General features: G+C 58.1%; 3 protein-coding genes across 3 annotated transcripts, besides 6 other annotated features; all 3 read left to right on the top strand.

The window, feature by feature from the left end:
* Positions 1–232: 232 nt before the first annotated feature.
* Positions 233–280: a microsatellite.
* A 10-nt stretch (positions 281–290) lies between these two features.
* Positions 291–356: a microsatellite.
* A 336-nt stretch (positions 357–692) lies between these two features.
* On the top strand, positions 693–6,038 carry Tco025E_07756 (uncharacterized protein; the record flags this gene model as incomplete). The annotated part of the gene is made up of 1 exon (XM_029374615.1): positions 693–6,038. The coding sequence occupies one exon, from the start codon at positions 693–695 to the stop codon at positions 6,036–6,038; it is 5,346 nt and encodes a 1,781-aa protein (XP_029225270.1).
* A 112-nt stretch (positions 6,039–6,150) lies between these two features.
* Positions 6,151–6,185: a microsatellite.
* An 81-nt stretch (positions 6,186–6,266) lies between these two features.
* Positions 6,267–6,286: a microsatellite.
* A 374-nt stretch (positions 6,287–6,660) lies between these two features.
* Tco025E_07757 (putative GTP-binding protein) lies at positions 6,661–8,928 on the top strand (the record flags this gene model as incomplete). The annotated part of the gene is made up of 1 exon (XM_029374616.1): positions 6,661–8,928. One exon carries the CDS (start codon positions 6,661–6,663, stop codon positions 8,926–8,928), a length of 2,268 nt encoding a protein of 755 aa, XP_029225271.1.
* Positions 8,929–9,131: 203 nt separating this feature from the next.
* Positions 9,132–9,162: a microsatellite.
* Positions 9,163–9,246: 84 nt separating this feature from the next.
* On the top strand, positions 9,247–9,594 carry Tco025E_07758 (uncharacterized protein; the record flags this gene model as incomplete). Its single annotated transcript, XM_029374617.1, has 1 exon — positions 9,247–9,594. The coding sequence occupies one exon, from the start codon at positions 9,247–9,249 to the stop codon at positions 9,592–9,594; it is 348 nt and encodes a 115-aa protein (XP_029225272.1).
* Positions 9,595–9,887: 293 nt separating this feature from the next.
* Positions 9,888–9,922: a sequence feature (A-rich).
* The last annotated feature ends 244 nt before the right edge of the window (positions 9,923–10,166 follow it).

Consider the following 10,166-nt stretch of genomic DNA (forward strand, 5'->3'; position numbering starts at 1 on the left):
GGACCGCGATGAGGAGCAGCTGCAGGCCGCGGTAAAGGATCAGACGTTGCAGTTCATCACCATTGACATCTCAAGGACTGCAAGGAAACTAAAGCTTCGATTTAGTGCCCCGCAAAGAACTGAAGTGGCTGCGGCGGCGGCAGCGTCTTCGCCGCAACAGTCACTCGGTGAACTGCAGCCGGAACCGCAACAGCTGGAGGCTGAGATCGACCCAGAGGAGGATATACGTTAACTGGGACTGGGAGCTGAGCTGGGCTGGGCTGGGTTGGGCTGGGTTGGGTCTTGACGAGGTGTGTGTGGTACGTGCCGTGGGCGTTCTCTCTCTCTGTCTCTGTTGTGTGCGTGCGTGTCTGTGTAAGTAGTTGTTACAGGGCGCCACGCAAGAATAGTAAAATGCGTGTTTGTTTTGCTTTTTTGGTTTCTCCTCTCTTTTCAAAAACTCCGGCTCTGTTGCGATTGCTGTCGCTGGTGTGCGGTTGTTACTCCTCCACCGTCCCATCCGGGTCGCGGTGAAGTGTCTGTGTGCGGGCCCAAACTCGCCTCTTGTGCGCCGCCTGCGGGGGGTGCGTGCGTGTTTGCTTGGCTTCGAGAAGGGGAAAGGTACTAGCGAGAAGAGGCGCACACATCCTCGGCGCACAAGAGAGGAGGCAAAGGCAAAAAAAAAAAAATACAAAGCGAACCAAAAAAAGAGGATGCGCGGGGAGCGGGATGAGGAGACGCGCGGTGCCGGTGGTTCGTCGGCAAAAGTGCTGGCTCGTGAGGTGGGGCCAGGCGTCGTCATTAGGGCCTCAACGAAGCAGCGGCGTCACTCAACCAGGTGTCTTCCCGACACCGCGGAGCTAACGGTGGGTTGTGCCATGAGTGAGGTACTGCATAGCGGCTCAAATAGCCACCGCCCCACGTTGGATGCTCAACTGTATTTGCGACGCCGCGTTGCGGAAATTGTGCATCAAATAGAGAGTGCCAGCAGTGCCCATCACTTCTACCGTCACGTGGTGGAAATAGACGAACTGCTGCGCTGCGATGCACCGATGGGGTTTACGCCATCCATGGTTGTCGCGGGGGTGCCGGATATTCTCTACATGTTGGCCGACGCAGTGAAGCGGGGCTATCTACTCTACCCCACGGAGGTGGACACCGGCACCGTGCGGGCACTTACCCCGCTGCGCCGCAGCACTGTCGCCCCGGCGTCGATCGTGCCACCAGCAACTGCGGCGCCCTTGGCCGCCACCGCGCCTGCCGCCGTGGGCCCTCACACTGCACCGGCGGCAGAGCGGCGGGAGCGACCGGCGCGCCGCTCCTGCACGACCCCCAAAAACAGCGCACGAGCAAGAGTGAAGTGTGGCGCGGATAGTAGCGAAACCGCCACCGCCGACTTGCTACCCTTCCTGCCGCCGCTGGTGCGCCGTCCCGTGCCACCGCCATCAACGGCGGTGGCGCCAGGCAAGAACGAGGATGAGGCCGGCCCTTCTGCGGGAGCAGACGCCCGCCGTCGCATCACAGCACGGGTGCAGCCACAATACAACATGGCCGGTGGGGTGTCGACGGGGAAGGCGCGAATGGGCGAAAAGTCGTTGCGGCCACGCAAGCATGGAGCAACGAAGGGGAACGCCTCTCCAGAAACTGATTCCGTGCGTGCTGCAGAGCCTCAGCCTCGCTTGGGTGCGGCATTGGACAAACAGCAGCAGCAACAACAACAACAACCACAACTAATGATGCGGAGTGAAGAGGAGAGGCATGATACGTCTCCAACTCCGCCGGCACCGATGCTCCGCGATCTTCCGTCGGCGCTGCAGGCTCTGTTGTATCACTGTGCGCTTCCACTCGTTTGCCTGACACTGGAAGACCAACACCAGCGCACCACTGCGGTTCGCCTCTTGGCGTCCGCGATGGCCTCCATCCTGCGTGTCACGTCAGACTCTGTCCAGCTGAAACCCATGCACGGCATCGCAGCTGAAGCGGGTGCTGCCTGCAGCAACGGCGATGTTGTTTGCAGCGAGGAGAATGAAGTGGAACGGGATGCGTCAGCGCCGCCGTTCAATGAGATTTTGTGCCGCATTCGTCACGCTGCACTCGTCTCGCTCAATGTCCTCATGACGCACATTGACGCGGAGGAACTGACGTGTGTGAACCGGCACTTCGCGTCACGCGATAAAAGGAAGTACGAGGAGGCTGCTGTCGCGACGTTACCGCGCGTCTTGCCATGGAAGGAGCGAAAGCAAGCGGATGTCGTGCACGAGCAGGTGGACGAGGGCCAAGTGCCCGTGACGAATTTACCGCCGTCAGCGTCTGGAGCGCGAATGGGCCACGTATTGCGCCTAGCCGACTCTTGCTTCGGTGCGCCGCGGACCTCGCCGCGCGAAGCACGCCGTCAGCGTACAGTGCCGTTGAGCATTTATAATGGCGCTGTCGCCGTGGATGTTTTTCGGCCCCTCATAGAGCGCTGGACGACCATCCTGCGTAACGGTGTGGCGGCGAATGCCTTGCTTGATTCCTCGCGTCAGTTATTCCGGCACCCGGCCCTCGTGCAAGCGGGCGTGCTGGAACAAGGGGAGGACGAAAACGCTGCCACGGCGGTGACCCTGACGATGGAGCCTGAGGCTGACATCGGCCCCTCTACCAAGAGGCGAAAGGAGAGTCCGTGCGTTTTCGTCTCTAAAACACGCATGGAGGAGGACGACGCTGAGGAGATTTACTTGCTGCTGCGGGTTTGCCTACACCTCTCCACGTACAAGCAGCATGCGCGTTGCCTCATCGCGCCTGACGACAGCTCGGACGCAGCGTGCGCCAGTCTCCCCGTCCTCCTCTGCCTAACGATGGCCCGGTGTGCGGAGGGGGACAAGTGCCTCGCGTTGTGTGTAGAGTGCCTTTGGAACCTTTTGGAGGTGGCGCCGGAGGAGACAGTCACGGCTATTTTGCGGCACAGTGTGCAGCCTGCCGAGCCGGCACACTATGAAAAGGGGCGACCACTTTCGTCCTTGTCAGCCAGTGAGTCCCTGCTGTACTGCTTTCTTCAGGTTTTACTCACGGGACATCGACTGCGTCAGCGAGAGTTGCGCAACGACATGGTGGTGCTGTTTATGCTGATTCTAAAAAGTGGCACGGCGATGCTCCGCAGGCGACAAGCGGCACTGCAGCACTCCGCGGAAGCCGCGGCGTACACACCACTGCCGCCAGTAGCGATTCACGCCATCAACGTTCTCGCGGCAACTGTCTTCGATATGGTGTGTGGTCCGGAGTTGCGTGAGTACGGGCGGACGGCCCAAATGACACGACGACCCGTGGAGACGTTTCTGCGTTACCACACTGTACTGTCACCCACAACACGTGTAGAAAATGTACAGTTTAAGCTACTTGGATGGCGCATGTTAGAAGCCTTTTATGAGTGGCAAAACGCCCGTCTAGTGGTGGAGCACCTTTCCCGCGACCACGGGCCTACGGCCAGCGATGGAGCCCCTGTCGACAGTGTTGATGATCACTGCGCCGGCTACGAACACGCAGACGAGGACAACGCATTAATCTTCGATTTGTGTCGTCATGGCTTCATACACGCCCTGTTGCTCTACGTGGACACAATGTGCAGCGAGGAGCCTGTAGTGGCATGGTCGCGTGAGGAGCTGTTGACGTTGCAGGAGGAGGCCTGGTATGTTCTTCTAGGGCTGATGGACTCCGCCGTGGCGGCAGCGGCGGCCTCCGCCCCGCTCCAAGCGGACACGGGCAGGAGCGAAGCGTCGGCGCTGGCACTCTCCGATGCCGCCACAAGCAGCACGTCCGACGAAAACGTCATGGCGCTGCTGCCGCTGGTGAAGGCGGACACCCAATTTGTTGCCGCCGGCGGCATTTTGTGCGCCGTGCGTTACATCCGTGAGGTCACCACGAGGGATGCGGAGGCGTTGGTGTCTCTTGCGGTGTGCGTGCTTTCCGTGTTGAGTCGCTGCCCGGCACACCGGCCTGAGCTCCTCACCGCGACCATGTCGACTTCGCCATCGATGCCGTCGGTTACCGAAAGTGTCCCTTTGCTTCTGGTGGTTGTGACGCGCTTTATTCAGGGTTTCCTGCAGCAAGGGTCGCGGACGGCGGCGTTGCCGTCTTTGCTTGCGTCATCGAAGCCCTTGGAGCCCCCCAAGGGCTCGCGGCCATCCAGCCACACCTCCCACTCAGACACCATTCCGTCGACGCTAAGCGGCGTTGGTGACGGTCGACTATTTATGCGGAGTAAGGCCACGGCGGATGATCCGCTTCGCTGTGCTGGGGCGGCGATGGAGACGCTCCCCACCGCCGTGGAATTCAACTTCGCCCCGGAAGGTAACCGGAGTGAAAAAGCATACTTTACGGCAGGTGAAGTGGAAGTCGTTATCCACTGTCTCCTGCTGCTGAAGAACATTGTTGGAGGGGACCCCGCGGATGCCGTGACGACGCAACGGGCCTTTCTCTCGTTGGGTGGTGTGCCGCTTCTCCTCGCACTGGCGCGAATTTCATCGGCGGCGTTGCTCTCAACTTCCCCTCCTCCCTCCAAGGTGGATGGGGGCCGAAATGAGCTGCTCTTGGTCGTGCTTGACTGCTTTCGCACCTTCATCCTTGGCAATGCGGTGGCGCAGGCGCAATTTGTGCAGGGGGACGGCGTTCACGTGCTGCTCTCCATGATTGCCGCCCTCGTGGGTTGCTGGCAGCGTGCTGCTCCGAGGGACGCTGAGGCGATCACCGCCGGCGATAGCTCGCCGCTTGCCCCAGCGCTAACCTTTCTCGCCGACGTCCTGCATGAATGTGAAGAGGCGCGGGAGGCATTTCTGCAATGGTCCACGAACGACCTGCCGAAGTCACGTGACACGGAGGATGACGACTGCACGAGCGCGACGCAGCTGCTGCTGTCCCTTTGGGGAGAGGAGGCGGCTGCGGGGCACTTGGAGCACACTACCGCGACCGCCTTGCCGCAGAGAGCAACGGCTCGGGAAGCCGCCACTGAGGACGACGACGACGCAGCCGACGTGCACAGTGCGGGAGAAGGCGCCGTGGCGGAGGCGCAGGTGGCGAGAAAGAAGGAAATGCGGGTGTCGAAAGCCTCAACAGAGCCCAACACAGCGGACGGGGGCGGCTGTCCGGGCAACGTTAGCGCAACTAGTGGTGGCTGCGCCAAACCTTCGGAGACGCCGCTCCTCCATCCCGAGCGCTGGGGTCTGGGCCTCCTTGGAATCCATGACCGCAAGTCTCTCAAGGAAGAACTCGAGAATCGCTACAACGAGCTGCAGCACACCAATGCAGAGGAAGTTGAGGGCGGGGCCGCACCCGATGCGACGACGCGGCGGGCGCGGCGGCGGTTAGCGGCATCCCTGCACAGCGTGCTTGGGATGCGCGCAAAGGTCTACGCGTGCTTCGCCGCCGTTGGCTTCAGTCGTCTTGTCAACGTAAAAACGAGCGCCGCAGAACGAGTGAAGCTTTTGCATGCTGCCGCTTTGCCATCCTTGTGCGAAGACGAAGTATGGGCCGCCATGGCCGAGGCAGTAGACTTGCACGACCAGGCCGTAGTAGTTCCTCCGCATGGAGCTGGCAAGGAACAGGCTGCTGCTGGTGAAGCTGAAGACGCCTCGAGAGCCCCGTTCATTGTGGATCCTATTATCCCAGATGCCGACCAGCTGGTGCAGGTGTTGCTCGACGTGGAGGCACGTACGACAGAGCTGCAGGGTCTTTCACAGCTGTGTCTCGACATGCGCGCTGCGCACAGGGACGAGGCGACGCAGCGTTTTCTGCTCTCACGACTGCGGCAAGGCACGGAGGACGGCAATGTCTTGGCTCTTGTGCGGCGCGCACGCAGCCGCTTCGATCCCATCAGCAGCGGGAACGCGGGGAGCATCCTTGACCACGTCATGTCCCGTTTCGGGCGGCGGGGGACGGATCACGTCGAATTAATCTCCGTCTTCTCGAGTCCGCTTGCGGGAACAGCGACGGCGGGGAGCAGAAGGCTTTCGACGCCTCGGCTGACGTTGTTGCAGAAGAGACGGAAACGGGACGCCATGATAAAGAGCAGCTACAGAAAAAGCTAATTAGCTGCCGGGCAGATGCAGACACTTGTTTGTAGTTTCGGCTCCAGGCGCGAGGGCCGCGCATCGCGCTGTTGTTGGCATATCAACGAGGCGAAAAGGGTATAAAAAAAAAAGAAGACGAAGAGAGAGAGAGAGAGAGAGAGGAGATGTCGTTTGAGAGGTGACAGAATGAAATGTATAGCAATGTATTAGATGTGTCTGGATGCACCCACGCGGCAGATGCTACGGGAGAGAGAGAAAGAGAGAGACGCGCGCACCCTGCGAAAAGGCATAGTTATCTATCGATGGATGGATGGATGTGGGACAGTGAAGCGTAAAAGCGAGGTAACGGTGGTACTTGGCACTTGATCCTAATACCAGTCTGCCCAGCTGCCCCTCTGTGCCTGCCTGTTGCTCCGTCTGTTCGACTGGTGGAAGGGAAACGGCAGTGAGCTGGAATTTGTTGCTTGCGCGACACACAAATATATATAAATATACATATTACCCCTTACTTTTTCGTGTGGCTTGACGTGCGTTGCCACGACGCCTTTCTTCTTTTCACAACTTCTTGGCGTTGTTTGGGGCAGCAGGGCACTGAAGAGACGTCGGAGAGGCCTTGCGGCGGTGGAAGAGGCGGGGATTCATGCGGGTGGGATTTCGCTCACTTGTGCAGCCGCTACGGCGGCGTCTGTGCAACGCCAGCGGCTCTCCCCGACATGTACTGCGCTGGTGTGCCACCTCACCCTCTTCGTCGAGCAACAACCCCTCCGAAACGACTGCGAAGATGACAGAAAAGGATGCCTCAGATGCCAGCATGCCAATTTCGACCTCGTGCTTGCTGAAGTACAGCATTGAGCCCTCCGCGGCAACGATGGGGGTGCCACGACCGCCGCATGAGGAGAAGGCGTGCCGCGCCCTTGCCAAGCTTGCCTCATTCCCACCCTCGAGGATTCGAAACTTTGCCGTTGTTGCGCACGTGGATCACGGCAAGACTACACTGAGCGACGCAATCCTGCGCCGCACCGGTGTGCTGAGTGGGTCACAGGTGGGGACGTACACGGACCGGCTCCTGGTGGAGCGTGAGCGGGGCATAACCATCAAGGCGCAGACGTGCTCTATTTTCGTCGTACACAATGGGGAGGAGTTTCTGCTCAACCTTATTGACACTCCTGGGCACGTGGACTTTCAGTACGAAGTCTCACGAAGTTTAAGTGCCTCAGAGGCGGCACTCTTGCTTGTTGACGTTGCCCAGGGCATCGAGGCCCAAACAATGGCGCACTTCCATACGGCGTTAGAGCGGGGCTTGACCATCATTCCTGTGCTCACCAAAATGGACACCGTGCTCAGCGACGCCCCCGTGGATCGTGCGCTGCAGGAGCTGGAGGACTCCACCGGATTGCTGCGCCGCGAGGTCCTCTTCACAAGCGCAAAGGGGCAGCTCGGCGTGGAGAAGCTTCTTTGCGCCGTTATCGAGCGCGTCCCTCCACCATCTGGTCTGGTAGGGCTCTCTGACGCGCGTCAACTCCCACCACTTCTGCTCGGCAGCGCAGAGCGAGCTGCGATGGAGGAGAAGATGGTGCCGCTGCGTGCGTTGTTGTTTGACTCGTGGACCTCCGAGTGTGGCGGGGGCCTGCGCCGTCCGACGCCGCGAGGCGGTGAAAAAGAAAATAGTGGCAACTCTAGTGACGAGAGTGTGACGTGTCTTATCCGTGTCATTGACGGGACACTGACAGCCAAAACTGTGGTGACGTTTTACCACTCGCAGCGGCGGTGTGAGGCGCTGGAGGTGGGCCTCATTCATCCCGAGCTCCGGACCACGGCGGCGCTCACAGCAGGCATGGTAGGATACGTCACCTTTTCAAAGTTGAGCCGTGAGGACTTTTCTGTGGGTGAGACGCTTTACACGCTACCCACTCGCGCGTTTACACGGGATAATATAGTTCCTGTAGCCGGCTTTAAACGGGTGCATCCGGTGGTTTTTGCTGGTTTTTACCCTGACGAAGGAGAGTACATTACTCAGCTGCGGGAGGCAGTTGAAAAGCTGCGCGTTAATGAGCCGGCCGTCACGATGGAGCCGTTGGATTGCCCGGCACTAGGGGCAGGACTGCAGCTTGGATTTCTGGGTATGCTGCACATGCAGGTGTTCCAGGAACGTCTTCTTGCCGAGTTTGGTCAACAAGTTCTCGTGACGCCACCACTGGTGCAGTACAAATACCGCGAGGCAGGCATGGGTGAGGATGCGCCATTGAAGCCTCTGACCGTACATACATGGAGGTGGTTGCACGAAGGTGTGGCGTGCTACTTGGAACCGTACGTTACCGCCACTATTCTTACCCCGCGGGAGCACTTTCAGGCGATTGATGCTGAGGCACTGCGACGGTTTCGCGGGGAGCAGCTCGATATGCGCGTGCTGGATGACGCACGGGTTCTCGTGAGATACAAAATGCCTCTGGCAGACCTTGTCCGTGGATTCTTTGGTGTGGTCAAGAGTGCCTCACACGGCTATGCCTCGCTTGACTACGATGACCCCGTCTACGAGGAGGCCGACCTCGTGAAGGTGGACGTGCTGGTTCAGAAGTCACGTGTGTCTGCGCTCTCTGTCATCTGTCCGAGGTCGGAGGCCTCCGCCATTGGCAAGCGTATTGTGTCAAGCCTCAAGTCGAACCTCACACGCAGCGCCGTTGACATCCCGCTGCAGGCAATGATAGGGGCAAAAATTGTCGCCCGTGAAACGGTGAGGGCGTACCGCAAGGACGTCACGGCAAAAATTCACGCGGGTGACATTTCACGCAAGCAGAAAAAGTGGAATGATCAAAAAAAAGGAAAAGAGCGCATGGCGCGCCGCACAGTGGGCACAGTTACCCTCGATCAATCCGTTCTGGCCGCGGCCATGGGTGCGACGTCGCTGTAATGGGCTTTAGGAGACGAAGAAGCGGAGGAAAAAGAAAGAGGAGGGCAAAAAAAAAACCAGCGGCAACTTGGGGAAGTTTGCCATACTCACGTCCCGAAGCGCAGAAATATACATAATGTGCTTCTCTGCGTGACTGTTCCTACTTGGGTATTGTGGCGCAGTAACGTATTCGTGTGCTAAATGTTTCACAGTATCCTGTTTAACTGTCACCCTCATATCTCTCTCTCTCTCTCTAGATCTGCCTTACTTTCTGAACAATTTCTGCACTACATCGCTATTATTGCAGCTTTAGACACCAAGCCTTATTACTTGTTTCTGATGCAACGCTTCGCCGCGGCCCGTATTCTCCCGGCCTGCGCCGCTATGACCCTTTCATGCCGTGCCGCCAGTAAAGAGGGAATGGGAGAGAAGAAGCGGCAGGTGAACCTTGACGACGATGACCGCTGGCTTGAGGCGGAGTTCGACGAGAAAATTCGGACCCCAGAGGAGCGCTACGCCTATGAGCGACAGCGTGAACTGATAAAGTCTATACTTCGCCAGATGGACGACGGAAAGGGTGAGAAGCTGCAGTCGAAGGTGGATGAGCACCATGAGAAAATTGAAGAGATTAAGTCTCAAATGGCCGCATTGGAGGATAAACTGAGGGAACTGGGCAACGAAAAGTAGGCTGCGGCGGGCGCATATCCGTGTGTTGTCTGGGTGTTTAGGAAAATTGGAGGAGTGTGGCGGTGGGCGGACACTAGATCACGCGCTTGCTGCAACGCTTTCTAGTGCCCTTCTTTTTTTTCTTATATCCCCTTCATTTCTCTCACCTCACCACACAGGTACCATTAGGCATATTTTATTTTGTTTTACTTTGTTTTTGGGTTTTTGTGTTTTTTGTCTTGACTTTTTCCTTTTCGCCCTCCTCTCTTGTCCGTGTGTATTATAAGTTCTTTTTCCCACGCATAGGAGGTGAAGAAAGGACAGGAAAGGAGGAGGAATGAAAAAGGAATGAAGTAAAACGGACTTATTTATTTACATCATTGTTATTATTGTGGTTGTACCATGGCCCACTCATTATTTTCCCGCTTCTTGTGCTTGCGGTTGCGCGCGTGTGTTGCCGTGTCAGCGTCGTCGGTTGCTTCACAAACAAGGGGAGAGGGAGGAGAGAGACAAAGATGACGTTGACACGTCAAGATGTATAGTGAGTGCCTACGCTCGTTTTTTTTTCTTTTCTTTTCTTGCCTCAGTTGGTT

This window comes from Trypanosoma conorhini (genome assembly GCF_003719485.1).
Source record: "Trypanosoma conorhini strain 025E chromosome Unknown Tco_14.4_contig_00628, whole genome shotgun sequence".
Taxonomy (NCBI): Eukaryota; Euglenozoa; class Kinetoplastea; order Trypanosomatida; family Trypanosomatidae; genus Trypanosoma; species Trypanosoma conorhini.